We start from the raw sequence: 26,183 nt of genomic DNA, 5'->3' as shown, positions 1-26,183 counted from the left end.
ACCTAATTGCGTTCTGTGGAGCAGTTGTGGACCAGGTAAAATGGACTCACTGACTGCCTGTGGCCCAGTTCCCGTAGTTCAGGATTCACAGCCTTAGAAAACTCATCCACGAGCCCAAAGAATTTTCTATGGTGATAAGAAACAGAAGGCACAAAAATGTATGGAAGCCTCTTCATGTGTTTGTCTAGACTTATTTATTTCTGGTGTTATGAAAGGAAAGGATAACTATTTTCAGGTACTCTTTCAATGGTGATGTGCTTGTATGTACCATATCAGTGTGGAATTAAACTGTAAGCCCCCCATGTTTTCACGGGCATTGTTCTGAAAAGGAAAGTATGTATCCTGCAAAGCAAGAGGCATTGCCACTAGCAGCACGGGCGGTGGGTAAAGCATTACTCACACTCAGGATTGCCATCCAAATCTTTGCTGCCACGCTGGAGTACTTCTCCTGACACAGGATCTACACACCAAATATCTGCGTCGGATCTCTGTAGCACAGCGTATTCTCCTGTCTACAAAGAATCAGTTCCATGTCATTGCAGAGCAATGTGTTTTAATACAGACACACCACAATCCATACCCCAAAGGCTGGCTAAGATATTTGATTATATTTACATTTGTCCATTAATACATCACATCATTGAAAAGAAACTAAATATTAAAACACAGTCTACCTAATTTAATACACAGACCAGGCCCTGAGAGAAGCAGTACACAGACTAAAAGCCCATTGAAATAAGGTATAATCTTGGTCTAAAATTTCTGTTCCTTGCCCATCTCAGTACTCTGTCCTGCTCACTACCATGTTTCGAGAACATCACGGACCCTGTTCTGGGATGCCTGCATCCAGCTCCCTCTTGTCCTCACATTCTCCCACAGGTCATGAAGAAAGCCCCCCAGATATCAATTAAGTTGTGCCTTTAAGCACAGCCCTGCGAAAGGACTAGGCAGAGCCACCCTGAAGGAGGGTAGTGTAGGCAGAGATGGAGCTTCCTATTCCCAGTCTTCATCTCAAAGCTATTTAAATTCTGCCTCATGCAGGGCAACGCCTGCTGTTAGTTTTCTTTCAGGTGAATAGGAATGTACAAGGAATACTTGAGGATCATAGACTGAAACTGTACGGGCCTTTGGCGTGGTGTAAGCTAAACTGGGGGGGTTTTGTTTCTTCCTCCCTCAATCACGTTAAATCACCTCAAGGCAGTAGGGAACGAATAGATCTGCTGTGGAGGCGCCCAGCTTTGAACCGCTCTGTCTCCAGCTGGAAATTAAGGCATTGGTTCGAGATCGCTGACATGATGTCTGGCCTGTAAGAGGGAAAACACACATGCATGTTAAAATGAAATCAAGATCTCAAACCTAAGCTAGAGACAGAGGTACATCCCCAGCTCCTTCGCACAGCCCATCTCCTTTAGGCTCTGCTACAGCCTCAGGTGGGGAATTCCTCATCGGTGTTTGATAACCACAGCATGGTTGATGTTGGAAGGGACCTCTAGAGACACCTGGCTGGACACCTGGTCCAACCCCCCTGCTTAAGCAGGGCCATCAACATTAGAGGGTCCATTCTCAAATCATGCAAGCCAAAAATCACACATAGTGAAATTAAATGAATTAGAAAAACAAGCATAAAATTCCTTTTCTGTTTCTTGCAATGGTTAGAAATAAACCTTGCTTCATGCATATCATACTAGAATTTTCAATAAATATTAAAATTTTTGAGAACAGACAAAGACAAACATTTAGGAAGAAAACCAACTGACATTTGGGAAGTTCCGCCGAGCGTGAGACCAAGGAGTCCATGACATAACGTCCTCTCTCATCCACACACCAGCAGTGACCTGGCCAGGGAAGAAAAACAGCTTTATTTTGGATGTCGTACTGCAGTATGCTTTGTTACGTACTGGGAAGACTTTCACCCCCAGCACCACTATAGAAAGTGGTCAGTAAATCTAACTCACCGTTAACTCTGCTATCCAGAGATAAGCAGACCACAGCTGCGAGCAGTGGTGAGAATGGAAATGTAACAGCTCTGGTGAGACTCTCCAATCGCAGCCCTATCCTGCAGTGTATCAACTACTCCCACCAGTTTGGTATCATCCACATGCTTGCTGAGACTACACTCCATCTTGTCGTCCTGGTCATTAATGAAGGCATTGATCAATAACAGCCCCTGAACTGACCCCTGAGGAACACTGCTATCAGCAAGCAACCCCCCATTGAGCTGCTGCACTGGCTGGATGGGCGGTCCCAAAGAGTGGTGGTCAATGGAGTTAAATCCAGCTGGCGGCTGGTCACAAGTGGTGTCCCTCAGGGCTCAGTGTTGGGACCATTTGTGTTCAACATCTTTATTGATGACCTTGATAAGGACACAAAGTGTATCATCAGCAAGTTTGCAGATGACACGAAGCTGAGCGGGAGTGTTGATCTGCATGAGGATAGGGAGGCTCTACACAGAGACTTGGATAGACTGGACGGATGGGCCAGTGCTAATGGTATGAGCTTCAACAAGGCCAAGTGCCGGGTCCTGCACTTGGGCCATAACAACCCCATGCATCGCTACAGGCTTGGGGAAGTGTGGCTGGAGAGCTGCCTGGCAGAAAAGGACCTGGGGGTTCTAATTGACAAGCGGCTGAACATGAGCCAGCAGTGTGCCCAGGTGGCCAAGAGGGCCAATGGCATCCTGGCTTGTATTAGAACTAGTGTGACCAGCAGAAGGAGGGAGGTGATTGTCCCCCTGTACTCAGCACTGGTGAGGCCACACCTTGAGTCTTGTGTCCAGTTCTGGGCACCTCAATACCAGAGAGATATCGAGGTGCTGGAGCGAGTGAAGAGGAGGGCAACGAAGATGGTGAAGGGCCTGGAGAATAAATCTTATGGGGAGCGATTGAAGGAGCTGGGACTGTTTAGTTTGAGGAAGAGGAGGCTGAGGGGAGACCTCATCACTCTCTACAACTACTTGAAAGGACACTGTAGAGAGGTTGGTGCTGGTCTCTTCTCACAGGTCATTAGCGATAGAACAAGAGGGAATGGGTTCAAGCTGCAGCAGGATAGGTTTAGGCTGGACATTAGGAAAAAATTCTTCCCAGAAAGAGTGGTCAGACATTGGAATAGGCTGCCCAGGGAGGTGGTGGAGTCACCATCCCTGGATGTGTTTAAGACTTGTTTAGGTGTGGTATTAAGGGATAAGGTCTAAGGGAGAACTTTGTAGAGTGGGGTTGATGGTTGGACTCGATGATCCCAAGGGTCTTTTCCAACCTAAATGATTCTATGATTCTATGCCACTTAAGTCCCTCACTCCAGTCAATTTTCCACCGATCTTGTAGACGACTTCACCTCTCTCCAGTTTGGCTACAAGAGTACAGGTTTTTCCATCTTTTTTATTGGAATTCTGCTTAGCTTTTCTTTGTTCAGACAGCCCAGAGTATCTTGTTAGCAATTGCTCACCTGTGCTCTCATAGCACTGAGTTGGCTCCCAGTTTCCCAGGCCATCACACTGTGGGATGTAAGGGAGAAATCCCAACCGTGTTGTTTCCCCAGCAGAACGTTTTGAAGTAAAGCGACTCCGCCAGTAGAAATGCAAGACTATAAAAGATAAGTAAAAGAAAGATACTAGTGGCTAAACTAAAAAGAGATCTTTTAAATGCACATGTTTGTAAACACCTGATTGCTCCCTGCACTTTAGAAGGGACATTAACAAAGGCTGAAAGTACATTAAGGCTAGTAGGTGTCCAAATCTTATATATGCATGAGACCATGCATAGAAGACAACTGAAATTAACTCTTGGGTTGGCAGGTTAATTACACTGATTAATGATACTTACCAAGTTGCACCTGTTCTTCAGCAAAGCCGAATGTGACGTAGTATACTCTTGCACAGACCCTGGGCATTAATACACTTAATTAAGCTTTGTGTCTCTCCTTCACCTACCTGACTGTGCAGCCAGCTGGAGAGCATAGTCACTGCCCGATAACAGCTTTTCGGAGACCACCACCTCTGACTCATAGGGCCGAGCAGAACGTAGGAGGTCATTGTCTGTAAGCTGTATCCCCTTTGCCATCAAGAAGCTTTCTCCAAAAGGGAAGTGGGAACTATTCGATGCTAAGATGAGCTGCTCTGCCTCCTCCATAAATTTCATGGCTTCCTGCTTTATACCTTCACACATACCAGGACCTGTAGAACCAGAGGGTATTTTAGTGCCTTTCATTTAAATGTGAAAAGTAACTGGTCTCTTAATTAGCATCTTCTGTTTCTTCCTGCACTTACTCGATTTTGAGTTGCTTAACAAAGCAAGCAAACAAGACTTATCAATGCTTAGCTATATAGCCACAAAAGTCCCAGAGTACCAGGAATCACCCAAACATTCTCTAAATCTTGGGCCAAAGCTTTAATAATTTTAAGCTGCCTCCTCATCTTTGGTCAACAAATGGAGTTATATGTCTCTACAGAACTGTCCCTCAGTCACTGTCATAAAAAAAAGTGGATAATCAGAAAAAAGTGCGAGAAAGGAAATTGAAGGTATATCCCTTGGGTCCAGAGTGGCAGCTGACACTTGGCCTGTCCTCTCTGTACATCTACTGACCGAGATATGGCAGTTCAACACACCAAACCAGCTCAGTGAAAGCTTCTCCACTGAAATAACTGTCTGCTAATCTGCTTTGCTCCCTTTATTCCCCATTTGTCCACAGGACTGGCATCTCCAGCATGACTAGCCCATTTGGAAATTTGCCATTCATTGTCCTGTCTCTTCATCTTGGCCAGAAAATTACTGGAAATAATGTTTTTAGTGTCTACATTCATAATACAGGTCATCTTCTGGACTAACTCCAAAGAGGACCCAACAGCTTTGCTGGAGTTGTCTAAACAGAGGGCTTACCAAACTACAGTGGTGGCCTCACTCTTCTCCTGGTGACTGCTAGGGGATATCTGTTACTCTTGACTGGGTAGTGAGAAACAGCAAAGAAAATTCCTCTTGTCTCACTCGAAGGCATTCTTGAAAGTCATAGAATCGTTATGGTTGGAAAGGATCTTTAAGATCAAGTCTGACCATTAACCTAGCACTGCCAAATTCACCACTAAACCATGTTGCTAAGCACTACATCTACCTGTCTTTTAAATACCTCCAGGGATGGCGACTCCACCACTTCACCAGGCAGCCCTTTCCAATGCTTGACAACCCTTTTGGTGAAGAAATTTTTCTTAATATCCAATCTAAACCTCCCCTGGCACAACTTGAGGCCATTTCCTCTTGTCCTATCTCCTGTCACTTGGGAGAAGAGACCAACCCCCACCTGGCTACACCCTCCTTTCAGGTAGTTGCAGAGAGAGAGAAGGTCTACCCTCAGCCTCCTTTTCTCCAGGCTGAACAATCTCAGCTCCCTCAGCTGCTCCTCATCAGACTTGTTCTCCAGACCCCTCATCAGCTTTGTTGCCCTTCTCTGAACATGCTCCAGCACCTCAGTGTCTTTCGGGTAGTGAGGGGCCCAAAACTGGACAAATTACTTGAGATGGGGCCTCACTGGTGCAAAGTACAGGGTGACAATCACTTCCCTAGTCCTGCTGGCCACACTACTTCTGATACAGGCCAGGATGCTGTTGGCCTTCTTAGCCACCACCTGGGCACACTGCTGGCTCGTATTCAGCCAGTTGTCAACCAACACACCCAGGTCCTTTTCCCCTGGGAAGCTCTCCACCCACTCTTCCCCAAGCTTGTAACACTGCATGAGGTTGTTGTGACCCAAGTGCAGGACCCTGCACTTGGCCTGATTGAACCTCTTCCCCTTGGCCTCGGCTCATCAATCCAGCCTGTCCAGATCCCTTCCTTCCTACCCTCAAGCAGATCAACACTCCCACCCAACTTGGTGTCATCTGCAAAATTACTGAGGATTCACTTGATCCTCTCATCCAGATCATTGATAAAGGTATTAAACAGAACTGGCCCAATACTGAGCCCTGGGTAACGCCACTTGTGACCGGCCACCAACTGGATTTAAGTCCATTCACCACCACTCTCTGGGCCCTGCTGTCCAGTCAGTTTACCCAGTGAAACGTACGCTTATTCAAAATATGAGCAGCCAGTTGCTCCAGGAGAATCAAAGGCTTTACTACGTAGACAACATCCACAGCCTTTCCCTCGTCCACTAAGTGGGTCACCTTGTCATAGAAGGACATCAGGTTTGTCAAGCAGGACCTGCCTTTCATAAATCCATGCGGACTGGGCCTGATCTCCTGGTTGTCCTGTGTGTGTGCCATCACACGTGCCTTGTGTGATGGCACTCAAGATGACCTGCTCCATAACTTTCCCCAGCACCAATGTCAAAATGACAGGCCTGTAGTTCCCCAGATCCTCTTTCCACACCTTCCTGTAGATGGGTGTCACATTTGCTAGCCTCCAGTCAACTGGGACCTCCCCAGTTAGCCAGGGATGCTGATAAATGAAGGAAAGTGGCTTGGTGAGCACTTCCACCATCTCCCTCAGTACCCTTGGGTGGAGGTCTCATCTGGCCCCATAGACTTGTGTGCATCTAAGTGGTGTATCAGGTTACTAACCATTTCCCCTTGGATTATGGGGATTTCATTCTGCTCCCCACCCATGCCATCCAGCTCAGGGGGCTGAGTACCCCAAGAACAATGGCCTTACTATGAAAGACTGAGGTGAAGAAGGCGTTAGGCACCTCAACCTTTTCCTCATCCTTTGTCACTGTTTCCCTTGTCACCATACATCCAATGTGTGTTTGTCACTATGCATCCAATAAGGAATGAAGATTCTCTTTAGCTCTCCTTTTTTGATGATGTATTAATAGAAACATTTTTTATTGTCATTTACAGCAGTAGCCAGATTAAGTTCTAATTAGGCTTTGGTCCTTCTGATTTTCTCCCTGCATAACCTCACGACATCCTTGTAGTCCTCCTGAGACTTTCCTCTTGCGGAATAAAAGAAAAGATCAGAAGCTGCTACTTATGTGCCAGAAATTCTGTTACTTACATGCTGGGACCTGGTTCACTTCTGCCTTTGTTCCTTGCAGCTCTTCTCCTTTGCTATCAACACACCAACAATTACGAAGTTCAAAGTGGCTTAACGGAGCGCTGAAATCAGTGTATGGTCCTGGGTAATAGGTCAACTGCTCATTCAGAAGCTGCCAGAACGTATATGGATCCAGTAAAATGTTCTCTGATGCATAGGTCACATTTCCTTCCAGCACTTCAGGTGGGAGATCAGTGAAGGAGGAATATGTGGTGAATGCTGGGAAGATATTCTGGTGCCCAGCCTCAAACAAAGCTTTAATAAAAGCTGAAAAGCCTTTGGAAGACACCTCTTTATATCCAGTTATGATGCTTAACAGATCAGCAATGGGCAGGGTTTTGCCCTCATTGTTCTCTGCGATCCACCTTTCGTACCACTCAAAGGCTTGCTCAGGAGGGCCGCCGCACTGCACCTGCCTCCAGGCCCCATCTGCGTCGCACTGCGGGAGGTAAACACTGGAGAGCTGAGACATACCGCTTGGACCTGACAACAGGAGTTTCACAGCCTTTAGATACTCCTGACCAGCTGTTACTTGGCAAGCACTTGGGCCTGGGGAAAAGAAAAACATGCAAAACACCGTCTTATGAACGCACTGAAGATATACAATACCCTTCACCCCGCTAGTACAATAAACACCATTACTAAAACTTGGTCCTTTATCCCAGCGCTGTTATTAAGGCCTGTTATTAAGAGGCCCAACGATCTTAATCTCCTGTGCTGCACCAGGGGAGGATTTCCAAAGGCATGCGAGCACTGAAAGATGCAGATAGCTATAATTTTTGAATACATCTGAGCACATTAGGTGCCTATAGTTCTTACTGGGGGTGTGGGGATAGGTGTTTGATGCCACTAAATGCCTTCCTGAATCTGTTCACACCAACTAGGTATTTTCAGATACACTTGATCATCTGGCAGTTAATTCTTATTCAGCCAATCCCTGCAAAAACAACCATGTGAACAGCAGGATAACACTGATTTTATTTCCTCTTGGACCATAATTTTCAGATTCTGTTGTCCTCTCTTCCTATTCTCTACTGGAGATTGCAGCTGAATATGAAAATACCATCCTTCAAAATGCTGGGGTGAGTTTGTTTTGGAAGCCTTTCCTGCCATCTCCAGAGCCAAATTTCATTTTGCCACCAAGCAGCTCTACAAACATAGCAAATACAGGAGCTCATCTCCTTTTGAGCACCAGAGAATTATGAACCTGTTTATTTTTGATTGAACTACAGATGGGTTGCTAGATATTAATCCCCTACCAATTGAGATCATTGTGATAAATTCCCCGCTACTTCTGCAAACTGTTATTCAAAGGACCTCCTTCACTGTGTACCCACTGTCATCTGCTGGATACCCTGCTACTCCTTCCAACATGAGAAGCAGGCTCTTCTCTTGGTCTGTTCCCCCTTTTGATGTGCCATTTTCAGTTCACAGAAACCTGAAAGCCAAATATCCCTAGCCAATGTTCTTCCTTCTTCCTTTGTATTACATTAATAGCTGGACAAGATGAGGCAGTTGATAGTCTATAAGCAAGTTGCGATGGCAAATTGGTGGCTGGCAAATCATTTGCAACTCACTTTTCAGGCCTGATGCATGACCTTTATGAGAAACGTATTAGCCTTTGAATCCCTCTCCATATATATCATCCATACATTTCAGATATAATCAGATATGAAGAAAGAATCATGAAATTCCAACACAATAAGGAAGCATTTTTAAATTCCCAGTCTCTAGGACTTACATTGCATCGGCTTTCCAGCTTTTCCCCTTATTCCTGGAATAGTCTTGCCATCCAAATCAACACAGAAGCAATTCGTCCCGTAACACTGGAGTGGCAGAAAGTCCCCATCCTCGGTACATGAGGGAATAAAAAGATCTGATCCCGCAGGCAGAGTTTGCTTCAAGTTTTGCAGGTTTCTCCTTTGCTTCTCACAATCAGTGGGACACCTTGGACGTTTGCCTTGAACTCTTGAGCCTGGAACTTCCTTACCTGAAGTGTCCAAACACCAGCACTCTCCTGCATAGCACTGAACTTGCTCATACCTCCCTTCCTTGGTGCATGTTGGAACAAACAGGCCCTTTGGCAACTCATCACAGCCTTCGGATCCCAATGCTAATTTCACCACCTCACCTAAATCTTCAGCAACGCTTTTGGGGACAGAAATCACTTGTTGAAGAAAAGTAAAGAATTCTGGTAATTCCAGGACAGAGGAAAGGAATTTCATCATATTCTGATTGCCCTGTAGAGTTATTGTGCGGCCAAAGCTGCCTACAAGAGGTTTATTCAAAATGGATCTCCCCTGTGATACCTCCAATGACAATGCCTCAGCTGATTCCAGAAGGCTGGAATTGTTATCCCTCTCCGCCACATCCTCCTGTGGGAAAAATTGTCTGATGCTGTATTTCCCACTAGTGCCAAGTGCCCCTGTGAAGTTAAACTGGATCAAATTCTTCAAGAACCTTCCTCCAAAGAGATTTTCTTGGAAACGCTTTGGATTGGTACTAAATTGCAGTGCCACTTGAGCCAGTTCCCTTGATGGGAACATCCCCGTGATGGCTTCACTCAGGGTGGTTTCTAGCCCAGGAATTTGGCTGGCGTATGGGCTTTGTGCAACTGGGGATGACAATCCAGAGTCCAGAAACAGCTCCTTGAAGGAGGGAGGGCAGGGTTTTGAGAAGCCAGCTATTTTTTCCAACTGCATATCTGGTGTGGAAAACAAATCGGCCTGACTGAAGTACCCAGCAGGGCCATAAAAGATCCTTGACAAGGCCCGTCGTCTCTCAGAGATGCATGCTAGTTCTTCACCTAGACAAAGATTTAAAAAAAAATAAATAAATAAAATCAAATTTTGGAGCCTCCAAAACCTGTAACTCCATGGCTATCTTTCAATCAGTCTCAGCAGAAAATGCATAAAAGTGTAGTTTAACCTGTCTCTAGTTCCTCAACTATGCATCATGTACATTGTTAAGGAAATTTGAGCCGTTGCTGAATACAGTCTAATAAATAAGCTTCTCTAGTCAAGATACAGAGTGAAAGGAGACATTCCTTCATGACGTCCGAGTTGTCTGCCCTGTGGTCTTTTCTGGTTCTATTGTGTCCCAATGTAAATCCTCATTCCTGTTCCGAGGGTTGAAAGGATATATAAAGTCTTTTTCAAATACATTAACACTCTGGTAGGATGCCTCTTTCTCATGCAAACCTCCAATGATCCAGGCATAATATGTGAACCTAAGAAAGAGAAACAGACTGCAGAAAAACAGAAAGTTACTTCAACCAATGCCCACTAATGAGGAATTTACGGAAGCTTCCTACCTAGATCTTCAGTTTCATAGTGAAGTGTTTATTACAAGAGGTTTGAAAGCAAATTGTTAGAACTAGTAGCAATTGAGTGCTAAGGACCAGATGGCATAAACAACTGAGCTCTAAAGGAAAAAAAAATACAAAATTTCAACAAAAATAGTCAAATGTCAGGGTACTGAGGGTACCAACAGTGGCCCTGGCCACCCAAATCCCAGGCCAAGCTATGTCATCTGCATCCACCCCCATCTGTACATTCAAACACAGACAGCAATGGCTTTGAGTTGGGATGCAACACATCACTGAAAATGTCAGCTTAAGGCTTAAAAGACATCAAAAAAGGAAAGACTTGGTAGATATAAAGACACTGAGAACCAAACAGGCAGGATGATGATGGCAATGACTGGATCTCTGGAATGCACACAGCAGCTTGAATCATGTGCCACACGGTTACCTTTCCTTGAAAAGTGGCAGAACTATAGAGAAGGGATGGAAAAGTAGCAGAAATATAGAGAAGGGATGCAAAAATACTTTGGGGACAAAGCAGCTTTTCCAGTAGGAAAGACTATTCTGCTTAGACCAAAAAAATATGATAAAGGTTTTTAAAAAACAGAATTCTCCACATCATTCACAATAGACATTACCCAATATTTTTCACAGTACGAGAATTAGAATGGTCCAGAAGTGGAGCACATACTTATGATCACAAAATTTATCGCAAGAGGATGCTAGGAAGGATGAAAGGTTAAAAGGTAATTAGGCAAAATCCCTGGAAGATGACTCCATAGGGGAGTGCTGAACACGATGATCTGGGTTCCACCTCCAGTTTGTGGCTTCTCCCGCCTGCAGGAGGATATCATAGAATCATAGAATGTGTTGGGTTGGAAGGGACCTTTAAAGGTCATCCAGTCCAACCCCCCTGCAGTAAGCAGGGACATCTTCAACTAGATCAGGTTGCTCAGAGCCTCATCAAGCCTGGCCTTGAATGTTTCCACCACATCTCTGGGCAACCTGTTCCGGTGTCTCACCACCCTCATTGTAAGGAACTTCTTCCTAATGTCTAATCTAAACCTGCCCTGCTCTAGTTTAAAACCATTGCCCCTCATCCTGTCGCTACAATATATTCCAAGGATATATGGAAGCTACAAGCATCTCCCATGTTTCTCACACTTTCTCCCTAAGCACCACTGCTGTCGCTGTAGGGGACAGGGTGGTGGATAAACAGCTTTGGTCTGCTCAGCATGGCTTCCCTGCCCCATCCCCATTTACTCCACATTTAGGCAATATGATAAAACATTCGTGAATCCTGTTACCAGTAAGGATAAAAGCTGGAAATCTTAAAAGCTGCTAAAATAGATTAGCAAGTAATCTGAGGCTTTGTGATCAGCATCTTTCTCACTCCTTCTTTCACACCCTTGTCCTGCTCTGTAGTTCCTGGCAGGGGCTCAGGGTCCCTCACAGTGATTCCTTTGTAAAGGCGTTTTCTGTAGGATGGGCCCCTTCTGTTTTCAATGTTGGCTCTTGGTAAGAGGGATGAAGAACATTCCTCTGGGGACCAATAAGTTAGTGTAAGCCACAGTCCCGCAAGTATGCTAATACGAAACAAATGTAGGATCATGGTCTTAAATGCTCTCTCCTCCTACCCGCTGTTGAATCAAATCAAAGCAGAGTGAGGAGGAATAAACAGAAAAGCCCTGCTGGGGTGAATTTACTGTAAAAAGTCTGAAAAGGAGCATGTTCCTATCAGAACTGCCTGGTGCCCCGGGGACATGCGGGTACCCAACGTGCTACCCACACCTACATCTCTGCCTCCTCCAGCGTCCACGCTGCTGAGTGTGAGAGTCAAAGATATTAAAAGAGAAATAAACCAGAGCAGAACTGGAGACACGCACATGGCATGTAGCTGTCTGAACGCAGACTGCAGCTATATTCTCACGAAATACCTTCTCGGGGGTCAGGCTGCAGAAATTTTTCCCTGCTTAAATTTCCTGAGTCTGCCAATAAAAGCTGCAAGCAGCCCCAAGTCGTTGCTGCCCCCCCCCCGTCCAAAAAAATAAAAATCATCAGGAGGGCTCAGCAAAGCACGTTCAAAGAGAAAACAACCAGTCCCAACAGATGGCAAGGCCTCTCGGAGGTTCCCTTGCAATATCCTTGGTGATCAGCCTCGGAGGCATGCTAACGTTTTCATTTCTTAGTAAGCCTCTCTGTGCCCAAAGCACTTGGAGTGACTTGGAGCCGTAACACCCCGGGAAAGAGGTTCCTCCTTCTCTATCCGCATGGTAAGACCGCGTCTTGCAGACAGAGCAATTACCTTCCCCGCAGGCGGCCCCCGCGCGAAGAACCCTGTGCCCCAGCCCTCCAGCGCAATCCTGAATATTTAGGTAGTGTTCTTCAGAGTGAAAGTTTTTCACTTTCCTCCTCCCCTCCGGCCCTTGGACATTTCTGCTGTCATTTCCATTTGGGGCACTGATTTGATGGTGTATTTTTAAAGAAATCTCTCAAAGCCCAAACCCATACATTTTTTCTGATTTTTTTTTTTTTTTACTGGATTTGACAATTTCCATGGCCAGGTATGCAGTGACAGGAACAGGGAAAAAAAACTGCTCAGGATAAGAGAAAGAGATACCTTACAAGTTCAGTGGCATTTCACCAAAGGAAGGAGGCAGAACCCAAACCCACTGTTGCTGGCTTCCTTATTATTATCCCAGATATTCTGACTTAATGCCCCAGATCCTGGAGATGAGATAGTTATCATGGCTGCAAAGAAAAGCCTTGCTGTATGCAAAACTAAAAGGCTAAAAAAGGTCATAAAAGAAAATAAAAGGAACGTGACATTTAAAAATTTATTGGAATGTTGTTCTTAACCCCAGAGAGGTTTTTGGACATCAGAATCTGTCCGAGCTGAGAAGGGAACTAGTCTTTGGGGTTTTTTCCTAGAGACAGCAAGAGATGTGCTCATTATTGCCTTTCCAAACCTCATACATACCGCAGGCTGGGGGCTGTCCTCGTCTCTTTGTGCCCTGGACCTCTTGCCCTTTGGTGTCCACACACCAGCACTGTCCTCCCTGCTGACACTGCACCGGCGCGTAGCCCCCGTCAGCATCACAAGACGGCACGTAGGCGTGCTGGTAACGCAGGGCTGCGTACCGCTCCACCTCACACTTCGAGGGGCCTGCAAGGAAAACGGTATGTGTCAAGGAAGAAAGCTTAAAGTTTCAGAACCATCTCTGCTTGATCCTCTCTTTTGTCTATTTGGGAGGGAAAAAAAGGAAAAAAAAAAAATTTAATTTCCTGACTGTTTTCAGTCACACCTCGAGTACCAGCCCAAAATACGAATTCCCCATCCTCTTTTCCACTGGAGAAGTGGCCCCAGGGTTTTCTACTGTAGGTATTCATTTCTGAAAACCAAACAGAAAATAAAACTGCAGTGCATTTTTCAGCCGTAGCCGTGGGTAAGCGAAGTAGCAGCACCTCAGTGAGCTGTGCCCTTAACGCAGATGCAAAGCTGGTGAATAGAGACAGGGAGGCTAAGATGAAGGCAAACATCGATGTTTCTGAAGAGAACGAGGCATTGCTCCTGCAAAAGCACCTGTATCTGACTCTGGAGATTCGGTCTGGGACCACCCAATTTCTTTCATTTCCCTCTGCAGGGGATCTGAAGACCCTATTCCTGTCAAATTTTCCTTGATGACAGAGAAGCCAAAACTCCATAAAGCAAATTGTCTGAGTTATGATCTCTCCAATACTAGACTCCATCCTTCCAACAGAAACTTTGCTTGTTTATATAAACCCTGCAATCCTACAGTCTAAATATTTCTCACCTTCAAGAGCCCTCCAGCTACACTCAGCTACCAGGTTGAAAGAGCAAGAGCATCACAGCAGAACGACCTGTTCACCAAGGAAACCTGACAATTTTCCTAATGTGTGTGGCTTCAGGTGGCGGTGTGAGATCTGGGTAAGTCACCAAAGAAGTCCCCCCTCGGCGGCTGAGGAACGTGGTCACATCTCCATCTTGTGGCTGTTAGAGTTTCGTCTGCGCCGGGAGCCGCTGCATCCCCAGCGGCGGTCAGAGCTGATTGCACAACACTGCCATGGGAAGGGGGAAGACACTTCCCAGACTCCCCAGAATCATCAGCTGGTCCCAGAAATAGAAAAAACCGCCTGATGATGTGGCCAGAAAACTTACATCAATATCTGCTTCATGTCTCTGGTGATGGAAAGGTCAGACAGCAACGTCAGAGGAATTTGGATGGGAGGATGAAGGATCACACCACGGGGTTCAAACTCTCCCCAGCCAAGGGAATTCTCTTGGGCTCTGCTGTATGGAGAAGGAGGTACCTGACCTCTTGTCCCACAGAGTTCACTGCCCATAGGCAGAGAATCTCTCCCCATTTGCCTGCCCTGACCGGGGCAGGAATGGACACAAGGGCAGATCCAGAAGCTCAGCCTGGCTGGCCAAGGCACTACAAACTCTTGTGTGGCCTCCTGGGAATCGAGTGTGTTGTGGTCAATGCAAGATCCTTCCAATTTCTGAGTGTACCAACATAAATTAGGGAGCATTTTCTCAGGCTTTTAATTGAATAAATCATCAGATCCATCTCCATAATCTCAGGGCAAGAGATATGGAAAGTTCATTGGATTTCAACTAATGCGAACTTTAAGTGCATGGAAAGCGTTCTCAGAGGCCAGGTACAATCTGCTGGTACGAATGTACAATCTGGAGGTTAAAAGCCAGCTGTAATTCAGTGACCTTGTTTCTTGCACCAAAACTGTGATATTATATGCTTGAGTGCAAGAGATTCCTAGAACAACTCTCCCCAATGGAAGCTGTCACATATAAGCTCCAAAATGGTCACTTTATTTACAGGGCATCGCCTGGGTGCTACTCACATCTGAACTTGCCAGAGGTAGCCAGCTGAACGCCCAGAAACCGCCTCTGCAGGATCCGATATACGCTGGTCTCCGTGAACGTGCGGGCAGGCTCCAGCGCAGAGAAAACCGTGTCGTAAACTTCATCGAGCAGCAGTTCCAAGCCTGGGAAAGAGAGACTGTTAGCACAGAGCCTGGTTTTAAGACAGAAGTCACCTGCTTTACACCAGAGCAGCAGAACTGGAAGCCTATCAGGAAAAAGAAAACCAGTCCTCTAAACAGACCAAACGCGAGCTTGTACTGCACAATCCTTCTGCGCCGCACCATACAGCCCGCTGATGAGTGCCCAGGCACTAGCTCTATGCCTTGACTTCTACCAAAACAAGCAGGAGGAACACGCTGTAACAGGCACTGTGCTGTGGTTTTGTTAGGCTCGGTCTGCAGCAGAGTAATTGATGGAATCTTGGAAACTGATGTCACCAAAAAACATTTCGGTTGTATACCAAAAAAAAAAAAAAAAAAAGGCATGCAGAAGTTTCCCTGAGTGAATAAATTTTTTGAGAACTTCTCACCCTTGTGGGAATTAAATGTTGAAGTTCTCATCTACCTTCTAAATTATTTTTTTATTATTTTTTTAAAACCACAGTATCTAAGGAAGAGGATCTGGAAGTCCTCAACCTCCTCATCCCTCCTTCTTGGAAAAAACATTCTTTCTTCTAAAGGGTCCCATCAACTATTAACATGCCTAAAAGCTATCCTAAGGCTATGAGAGAAAAGGAAGGACCATCTGATGTCCCTCCCCATGGCAAGGGGGTTGGATTAGACAATCTTCAAAGGTCCTTTCCAACCCAAAGCATTCCATGATTCCACCTGAGCAAAAAAAAAAACAGTTCAGTCTTTATGTTCCTCCGCATTTGCTAATTGGACTTATCAAATATGACACAGCTTTCTAGTGTGGGCAGAGGCTGGACATTCAGAAATCCTATTCCACCATCCCAAAAAAGACAGGATTAGCTCCCGGGCAGCAACTCCACTTCCTACTGACTGAAGCTCTGCTTCTAAGGTGGGTTTTCGTTAGTGAGCTCCAGCCCATCCCATGGATGCTAAACTGGTCACAGTGGTTTCACCCCTTGTAAGAATGAAATTGAACTCCCAAATGAATCCGAAGACTGATACGTGTTATTTGTCCTTTCCCTTGGGAATTCAAAGCCACTCAAGTCAGAGGATCAGCTGCTGGTGGGTACTTACCGGTGTCTGCTAGCTCTCTGCCCAGGCTGTCGGTGCAGTAACAGTACCCAGAGACCTCCGGGAACGTCTCCCGCAAGGAGCTGAATGTTTGGAAAGCCCTCGGGAGCCTGGAAGGAAAAACAGCCCCCTGTGAGGAGCCCAGGGAGGCCCGTTGACAACAACTAACCATCGTCTCTTTCCCTCCCATACTTGTACGGCAAGGATGTCTGTGGAGCACAAAGACATTACAAAACCCTTTGGTCTCCTTGTGGCGACCAGGCTCTGACATGGTCCAGATCGGTGTTTCAGAAGGATAACAAGTCTCCTAAATGCCATTTTTTTTAAACAAAAACAGGACATTCTCCCTTCAGACAGATTTCTGACCATTCCTAAGCAGGTACCCAGCACATACCACTCATTTTCATTTCTACTCTCATGTTTGAAAGCCTGTCAAAGAGTGTAAAATGGATAGATGTTGGCTTAATGTTATTACAACACCCGTTCATTAACTCCTTCCACAAAGCTGCACAGGATGGCAGAGTGCCTAAACAAACAGGTTGCCTCCTCTTCCCTGCATGCTACGGACGCTTTCTGCACTGAATTAAGCACAAAAGCTGATAAAAATCTCACTAATCTTTTTCATTTTCAGAGCATGGCTCAACAGATTAAGGAGAAAGGGGTTTTAACATATTACAAGTAATATTGACTCGTACTTCTGGAGATCAAAGAGACGCTAGTTTCCAGTATAATATTCTAGGAGTGACAACAGCCAAATTCCAGCAAAACAATCATTTAGGAAGGAAACTTAATAAGGTCAGAGTTGGAAAAAACATAATAAATGTGATCTTATCCAGCAGACACTCTAGGGTTTCTCCAAGCAAACAGAAGATAAGTTTTTTCTAGATTCAGGCAATATGACCATTGGAACAATTTTTCTGAGTTCCAAAACAATCGTATTATTTTACAGACACATACCCTTACCCTGAAATACAATAAAGGCCTGGTGTTCCAGCTGCATATAGTTTATTTGGGAAAAATCTAACAGCAGGGAAGTGGAATTTTCTGCTCAAGACATTCAGAGAATTACACAAAAAGTAGGTTGTTACCAAGGAAGGACATTTAGCAGTAAGAGTAATGGTAAATTAGGCCCAGATAAACTGGGAAAAAGGTTGATGTTCCAAAGCACTTTATGGCAACTCTGCACAGTTGTGACCATGACCAGCCCCAGTTCCAGTGCCACCCTTCTGCAGCCTCAGGGCTGCTCCGTAGCACGTACAGTCTGCAGTGCCCCTGGGAAATGCAACAAAAGTAGAAAGAAGGAAGAAATTTTTCACACTGAGGGTGGTGAAACACTGGCCCAGGTCGCCCAGAGAGGTGGTAGATGCCCCATCCCTGGAAACATTCAAGGACAGGCTGGACAGGGCTCTGAGCAACCTGATCTAGTTGAAGATGTCCCTGCTTATTGCAGGGGTTGGTGAACTGGATGACCTTTAAAGTCCCCTTCTAACCAAAATTAGTCTATGATTGTATGAAACGCTTGTCTGGCTCAGAACCAGTGGTCAGGTGAGAGGAGTGGAGTAATGGCCCTTTGCCACGTTCAAGTGTCTGCCTGAGAGCTCTGCCACCTCTTGCCAGGAGAGCTGAAGATGTTACTGCTTCCTCAGTATATCAAAGCACAAACTGGGGAATGCATGAAGCATCAGCAACCCCTGGCAGACAAAGGGGCTGGTAACTTCAGCGTTGTCCCAGCATCATCCAGCAGCTTGCACATCCCTGCGTGGCACCGCTTCACTCTGGCACTCTCCCACATCTTCAAATTAAAAGCCTAATGACTCCCTCCACTTTGGATCATCAAGTCTTGCTCTGCTGCTGACATCGGCATGCTAAAAGCAATCAAAATGTCATACTTCAGGGCACAGAGGGACTTCTGTCAACATTAAAACAATGCAAGTTAAGATATATAGAGCTAGATACCATCTTTCTACGGTCTTCTATGTACACATGGATATAAATGGCTTGGGGCACTTCAAGAGCTTTCGACTCTCCTGAATTATCATGCACGGGCCAATGCCCAACAAGGAAAATCATCTTTTCTCTTCTTAGGAGAGCAATGCCCCTATATTCAAAGGCAGAGCTCTGCGCTGCTCATGTCCCTGGAACTCATCACCTCAGCATCGCAACGTCTAGCTCAGGGAAACAGGATGCAACAAAAAAAACCTCTGCACGCTGCTTTCTTTCACCCTCAATGTTAAGAAGTCACATGTATAATTATACGACTTTTATATGGGGCAGATGTATAGTCATATCCTGTCATTCTGGTTATATTTAGCTGTACTCTCAACTGGGAACAAAAAAAAGTACAAACAGATATAAATTAGGCCCTCACAAACACGAGGACAGAACTTTGCTCATCTTGCTTGGAAAACTCACTTCCAACTGCTTCTTTTCTTTTCTTTTCTTAGCCTCTTTTTAATCACAGCCCCGGAGATGAGTAGCGATAACACAGACTCCCTCATCTATCAGACCCAGTCCAAAGCAATGGCTGAAGCAAAGCTAACTACATTTCAGTTCTGGATAAATTTATAGTGTACCCATGCGTTTCAGCAAAAACGCTTGCACTCAAAAATATGGAAAAGTAAATAAATGTGAGGTTGCTGACCTTTTCTCCCAACAGTGAATCTCTGCTCTTGGCTTCCAGCAAAGGTAACTCATTACTGATCTTTAAAAGCAGGTTTGCAAGTAACTGCTTCTATGTTTCTATGAGCAGCTCAAGTTACAGCTGCCCTTCTCATTGACTATTCAGAAACAGAGGGAGAAATGCAAATCATGGCTTTTTCATAGAATCACAGAATCATTTCCGTTGCCAATGAAATAATACATAAATAGGACAGAACCTCCAGTGAGCTGGGATAAAGAGACTGGCACGAGGTCTTTAGTCTGATGAAAATTATAGCAAGAAAGTAAAAAGATCTTCCTCGACTTTTTAATTTTTTGATATTTCTCCCCAGTCCATAGGCCATAGGGCCTTCTAGATGATTGACCAACCAAGCAGGACTCAGGCACAGTCTGTATAAAATAAGTAACAGTAGCCAGGTAGCTGAGGTGAGGCAGGAAATGTGGGCTCATCTTTTTTTCCAAAAGTCTTCCCCTTGGGAAAATCTTAGCTCTAAGCCACTGAATTTCTACATTTATTTTTTCTAACATACTGATTTATTCTGGATTATTTATAAAGGTGTAAACAATTTGGAAAGGGAGTTAGTTTGACAAGTCTAGATTTCAAAAATCAGTCTGTGGAACCAAAGAAAGTTGCTCCACTGGTTCCACATGAACATGAAATGTGGGTTTAAATCCCTGCTCTGCTATAGTCCTTTGCTGTGGAACTCATCCCTTCAACTCCATACTCTGGCCACATTTTAATGGGTCGAGGTAATGACATTTCAGGCAGAAATACTGTGAAAATAAATGTTAATGACCTGAGATACTCAGATGTGATGGTAAAGGGTTAAGTCAATGCCACAATTAGAAAGGTAGACAGCTGGCAGTGAAACGATCCTGCTGTGATTAATTACATGACACAGACACAAGAAAAGCCAATCTCCCAGGCCTTTGCAGACAAATCTCCCAAGGGGAGAAAAAAAAACCAAAAAGTTAATTTAAAGCATTGCTTTCCCCTCTGCAATTGTTGTTTTAGAATTTCCACACTCCACAGGCCAAAGAAAAAAAAAAAACAGCCAGATTATTTTGCTCTTGCCAAAATAATCTCTCCCGAAGCTCTGACAAATTTGTGCTGTGCATTTGGGCCTGCCTTTCAGTTTTGTTTAAATTAAAAAAGAAAACCCTCAAAATAGAAAAATTGGCATTTACAATAAAATGCCTTTGCTACTACAGAGCCAAGTCAGAATGAGACATTACATTTACTCCACTGCCCTCCACCGGAAAAATGTGTTGGCTGAGATGCCAAGATAACGGCACTTTGCAAGAGACCAAGTGGTTTCTCTGGAGTGTCTGAACATCTGCACTGAAATGAACTCCTCTCCCTGTGGTTCCCCTTCTCCATTCCTTATTTCTCCACCTGAGCATTAATTCCCAGCTCCTCCACAGGACAACGGCTTTTTGCTCCAACAGACAAGCATTTGATCCAGCGTTTTGGAGTCTTCCCCAGCCCACTCCAACCACCCAAAGCCAGTTGTATGTCAGCATTACCATCCACCACTTGCAGGTTCACCTGTGTAACCAACCCTGCACTGCCTAAATGGAAGAGAGTTTCCCCACCATCATGTGGAACTTGCTCTTTCCATGTTTCCACTTGTCCCTCTGTTTTCATCTCCCATATGGAATCATCTTTCCTACCTCATACGTACATTTGAATTCCACTCTTCCTTCCACATTTATCCCATCTGCTGCTGTGTGTCTGCCTGAAAGGTAGCCCTGGCTACTTTTCCAAATACGGATCACAATGTGGTATCCACTGCTGTGTGAGGACACACTGATTAGACGGCAGGGATGGAATATCGAGCTTTTCTAAATGAGAAAATTTAATTCAGAAGTCGTCCATTCATTAACAGAAAATAACATCACGTGGGGTCAACAGAAGGAGGGCTTCATGTGGAATAAAAAAATGCAGTAAGACACACTGAATTGAAGAGGTATGTAGCATTGCCTCCCTGTTTCAGAAGCCTACGCTCTTACCTGTTATAACTATGAACGAGATCAAAAAACATCATGTCTGTAGTGTTGACAAACTTGCACTGGACAGGCAGAAACTCTCCATCTGCTGAGCACTGTGGTGGGCTCTTCTCCCCAAACCCATGAAGAATGCGACGGTCTCGGATCTCACAGTTCCCCGGACCTGATGGGGAAAAAAAGTAATGTTTACTAGTGTTTTAAGTTCCCACAAAAAGGTGAGTAGTTATATTACTTGAGTAGTTTATATTACTTACACCGCGTTGGCTTTCCTCTCTGCCTGGTGCCATAAATCTCCATTCCCTCTGGATCTACACACCAGCACTGACCCAGCTCCGTGTCACACTGCACCGCATCAAACGCCCCTGAATCCAGGCACTGAGGGATGTAGGAGATGCTGCTGCTGTTGATGTAGCGACTGACCAAGATTCTCTGCTTTTGCAACTGGCAAAAGGATAAGCCTGTAGTACCAGAGAGGGGCACTGTTAGAGAAAGGTACTTGTTGGGCACTGAATCATTTATTAAGGCAACATCTGAGTTTTCTGAGAGCCGCAAGTTCTGATTCTGCCACTCAGTGGCATGAGGACATTGATGGACTTGAGGTCATGAAAACTAGTATACAGAAACCCACCACAGAGGGGGTTGAAGCCCTCCAACTCAAAAGCCAAAAAATTAAGTTGATCTTTCATGATTTACATTACTGTGACCTTCATGAATACAGATCATGCAGGTGTATCAGGTTTCCATGACAAGCTCCAAAGAAACTCCAGATCTTCTACGAGAAAGACCCAGCAAATTACAACAAACTAGAGTCCATCAAAGTCCAGAGCGAACCTGTTCTTGATTTTAGCAGTTCAAATGCAGATTTAAATGGCTCTTTACCCAATCTCAACAAAAATAGAAACTTGTGACTTACAAGATACGGGATATCCGTTCTGTTTGCTGCCAGGTACCTCAATGCCATTCTCATCCACACACCAACACGAAAGACCGTTCCTACTGCACTGAACTGTCCTGAAGAAGATCACAAGTAATATATTTCACTTTGTGAACGACAGAGTCCTCAGTCAGTATGGGATATAAACCAAGACAGAAAGCAAGCTAAACAAGTTCAAGTATTTCAACACTGCAAATAACGGAATCAGAAAGGGCTGTGTTTATGGTGACTCCAAATACACCTGGTGGGAGCTCTTAATTCTAGTAATTCTCTGAAGTCTTCAGGAACTGCAGATAAGTGACTTGAAGTCAGTCAGGATGCAAGCAGGTTGGACGGAATCCTGATTCTCAGTATTCAAGAATTGCCACACATTTTGAGACATTTTTAAAGTCAAATCTAGCATGGGCTAGGTCCTCCACCCTAGGCAACAATAAGGTAATAGTAGAGAACGTTACAACTTGCACTCCCCTCAACCTCACCTTTAACCCATTAACTTCATGCATCTTCAAGCAACAAGCTGCTCTCTAAACCACCATTCTCCACGTGCTTTAGTTCCTTCACTGCCTTTAGAAGGAAACCCAGCTGTGCCACTTACAGCAGGGTGGATAACTTCTCCAAGTCAGCTTGGCTCAGCTGTGCCAGGTGGCACGCTGATTGCAGACCACGTGCCCATGAGCATGTGTAGGAAGACAGCAGCTGCATTACACAATAAGCTGCACCAAGTATTTAACATGCAAATAACGCTGCTGAGATTAGCCTATTAATATTAGATTGACCTCATAACCCAGAGATTATTTCCAGCAACATGGAATTCATTCAGGAGGAGCTGGATCTGCAACATGGCTCAATGAAGTCCCTTCAGTCTCCTGCACCCTCCAGTCCCCTGACACGGAGGCTCTTCAAAACCGAAGTTAAAGCCTTCATTCGTAATGAAAGGTCGTGTCACATAACAGCAGAATAATAGCAGGGATGAATACCTGAACTGGCCATCTTCTGAGCACTGAGGAACGTAGGTTTCTCCTCCTGAAAATGCCTTTTCCCTCTGAAGTTCGCATGGACGTAACGGTTGGGAATCTGTCTGGTACTCTGAAAGCAGCAAGAAGGTAAACACATAAGGGTGGTTTCACCACAAGCCTCTTCTTCTCAAACCCCTGTTAGTGCCAACACTGCATGGTAAAAGTCCCAGGTTTGTGTGTCCCTGGTTGTTTCCCCATTGCTCCTTGCGTACATTTTTGTATGGGACAGAACAGGGAGGTACTGGACGCACTCGCTGGGCTGCCAGCTGCAGGATCAGCACACGACGGAGATGCTCCTGAACCCCTTTCCCAGGCCTGTATTTAATTAGCTTCAGCTCTGTTCTGTACTGGTATAGCTATCATTTTCCATGTACTCAGTTAATTGTGGCTATCACCAGAAAACAGCCCTTTGCCATAACCACACACATCACTATTAACATTTTAGGAGTATTTATTCTTTACTGAAGCTAAGTCACTCACTATTCTACTGAAAGGAGAGGTATTTCTTCATAGTCTTACAAAAAACCTAAAAAGAATCAATGTCTAGCAGTTAGCACCAGGGTGGTTCATATTCTCAATTTTTAGCAGGGCAAACGACCAAGCGATACTGAAGCCACCTAGCAAGAAAACAGTTGACTCCTCAGTTCTTAATGGACTCAAAACCACATTTCGATGCTGTTTTAGGAGAATGATGAATATTCAGTAAGTTCTTTTGTACAGAACAGATTAGTTGATCCGACACTTTCTCTGTCAATATATGATGAATGTCATGCTCTTAATTCCATTGACTAGTTCTATGAAAATACAGCAAACAAGGATAACCATAGCTACAGTGATTTAGACCAAAGTTTCACTTAAGCCAATATTTGGTCCGAGTGTGACCATACATAGTAGTGCAAATAAACCAGAAACCAAAATACTTTGACAATTTGCAGCTCAGGGATTTCTTTAACCACAGATGGTTTCTGTGTGCCCAAGATCACTGAATCACTTCTGTTCCTATGAGTTTTCCCTGTGTCCCCTTAAGCCCATGTGAAATATTCGTGAGACTGTGAAGGGAATTTAGTTAGCTCACCCACAGACATCCACACATAGGCAAACCTCACCATTTTCATCTCCAATGCGCCTCTGAGCCCGTTGCTCTGGGGTGTGTGGAGATCCCTTTGTACAGTGCTAGAGAGGGTCTACTAAGATATCTGAGTTAAGAGATTGATGGAAGATTCAAATTGCTTGTTGTGCAGGACTGTCAAATTCAGACCAGGGAACTGGGGACAGCACTCAGACTGTCCAGTATCTTAAATCAAAGTTCAAGCATAAACTAGACGGTAGCAGATACAAGTAGAAGTTATAATCTAGGACCTTCACATCCCTGCAGCACCACCTTTTCTTAGTCAAGCTCCTTCTCTAGCCCAGCCTCTTCTTCCAGAAAACAGTGTTTTTTCCACTCAAAATCCAGGTGTACTGAACTCAGATAACCTATAAAGATCCTTATAGTTTAGCGTTTAACCTGGAGCCCAAGCCCACAGCACACAACAACTAGCTAAGTTTGCCATATGCGAGATTTAAGACCATTACACACTTCATCAGAACCATACACAGAGCAGCACAAAGAGCGCAGTCGCCCCTGGACACAGGCGAAGGAAAAGAACAAGTGTACTTACCGAATATATTGGCCGCTGCTACGCTAATAAAGCAGCAAAGAAGGGTGCAAAATGGGACGGAGCCCATCTTGCGAGGGGAGAGCTCCATCCCCTTTTGTCAGGGAGGCAGCCCGGCACACCCCAGGCAGCCTTCACCCGCCTTTTTATAGCAACCATCATGTGGACGGGGTCACTTACGCGCCGGTCGACCGACCGCAAAATGGGGCGAGTGACGCATACGATGCTCCTGAGAAAACCGCAAGAGGCCTGTTCACCTGGAACGGCCCTGGTGGTTCTCATCCTCATTCCCGCTCCGGGGAGCACGGCCGAGCCCACTCATCGGAGAGGAGAACAAGCGGCAGCAGGCACAGGGGGGACTTCGTTAAATCAACATGCAAATCGAGCACATTGACATGACCCCGGCCAGAGCTCTGTCTCTCGCCTGCGCTGTGGGTGCAACCAGAATTTGTGCTTTGTGTCAGAAATACCCATTTTTGTGTCCCTAGAGAGCCCAGCCTGCTGAGGGGACAGGTGAGAGTTAGGCCTCCAAGCACTGCAGCACCGGGAGCAAATACAATTCATAACGTGGTTATTTATGAAGTGAAAAACAGGATGGATGTAGCTCCACTGACTGTGAAGGGAATTGAGGGTCGGAGTCAGTTCCATCTGACCTTTTTCTTTTACCCCCACTTGCACCATGCATTTTTATAGACACTTTTGTACCTGACGGGAAGCAGCTCGGCTTCCCGGCCTTCATCTTTCAGGTGTAAGGTCAGTATAAACATTAAGTATATTAGGTCCAGCTTTTTAGTACTAATTACATGCAAGATCCTCAACCTAAAACATATCAGAAATATTGTTTCCTTGGTTCCAGAGTATTTAGGGGGCTGGAACACCTCTCTTATGAAGAAAGGCTGAGGGACTTGGGTCTCTTCAGTCTGGAAAGAAGATGCCTGAGGGGGGATCTTATCAATGCTTATAAATACTTAAAAGGTGGGTGTCAGGAGGATGGGGCCAGGCTCTTTTCAGTGGTGCCCGGCAACAGGACAAGAGGTAACGGGCACAAACCTGAGCATAGGAAGTTCCACCTAAACATGAGGAGGAACTTCTTTCCTTTGAGGGTGGCAGAGCACTGGAACAGGCTGCCCAGAGAGGTGGTGGAGTCTCCAACTCTGGAGACATTCCAAACCCGCCTGGACGCGTTCCTGTGCAACCTGCTCTGGGTGACCCTGCTCTGGCAGGGGGGTTGGACTAGGTGATCTCCAGAGGTCCCTTCCAACCCTTCCGTTCTGTGATCATCTCTTACTTGTCCACCTCTTACAATCATCGGTTAGCATTTACTTGCACCAGGAATTACGAGAACTCACCCTGACTTATGTAAAGCTTGCTGGTTCAGAAGAATTTGCTAAATAGTAAGAGAAGCACATGTTCAAGGCTCAGTTTAGGCTGATTTCAGGAAGAAGTGAGAGCAGCGCTCTTGTTTGTGATTCATGG

The 26,183-nt window shown here is 45.2% G+C and overlaps 1 protein-coding gene across 1 annotated transcript in view; it reads right to left on the bottom strand.

Annotated features, from left to right (window-relative positions):
- TG (thyroglobulin) overlaps positions 1-24,798 on the bottom strand; it is a 159,463-nt gene extending 134,665 nt beyond the window's left edge. Inside the window, exons 1-15 of the mRNA XM_074577876.1 lie at positions 24,711-24,798; positions 23,011-23,119; positions 22,013-22,110; positions 21,354-21,557; positions 21,103-21,262; positions 16,435-16,541; positions 15,208-15,351; positions 13,304-13,489; positions 8,761-9,825; positions 6,981-7,568; positions 3,926-4,168; positions 3,442-3,579; positions 1,758-1,835; positions 1,192-1,304; positions 401-512 (exon numbers count right to left, since the gene is read on the bottom strand). Of these exons, the coding sequence (XP_074433977.1) occupies positions 401-512; positions 1,192-1,304; positions 1,758-1,835; positions 3,442-3,579; positions 3,926-4,168; positions 6,981-7,568; positions 8,761-9,825; positions 13,304-13,489; positions 15,208-15,351; positions 16,435-16,541; positions 21,103-21,262; positions 21,354-21,557; positions 22,013-22,110; positions 23,011-23,119; positions 24,711-24,798 (3,433 nt within the window). The remainder of the gene's footprint in view (positions 1-400; positions 513-1,191; positions 1,305-1,757; positions 1,836-3,441; positions 3,580-3,925; positions 4,169-6,980; positions 7,569-8,760; positions 9,826-13,303; positions 13,490-15,207; positions 15,352-16,434; positions 16,542-21,102; positions 21,263-21,353; positions 21,558-22,012; positions 22,111-23,010; positions 23,120-24,710) is intronic.
- Between the last annotated feature and the right edge of the window lie 1,385 nt (positions 24,799-26,183).

This window comes from Larus michahellis, chromosome 2 (assembly GCF_964199755.1).
Source record: "Larus michahellis chromosome 2, bLarMic1.1, whole genome shotgun sequence".
NCBI lineage: Eukaryota > Metazoa > Chordata > Aves > Charadriiformes > Laridae > Larus > Larus michahellis.
The sequence above is the reverse complement of the archived record's forward strand: the minus strand, read 5'-3'. Positions and strand labels throughout refer to the sequence as shown.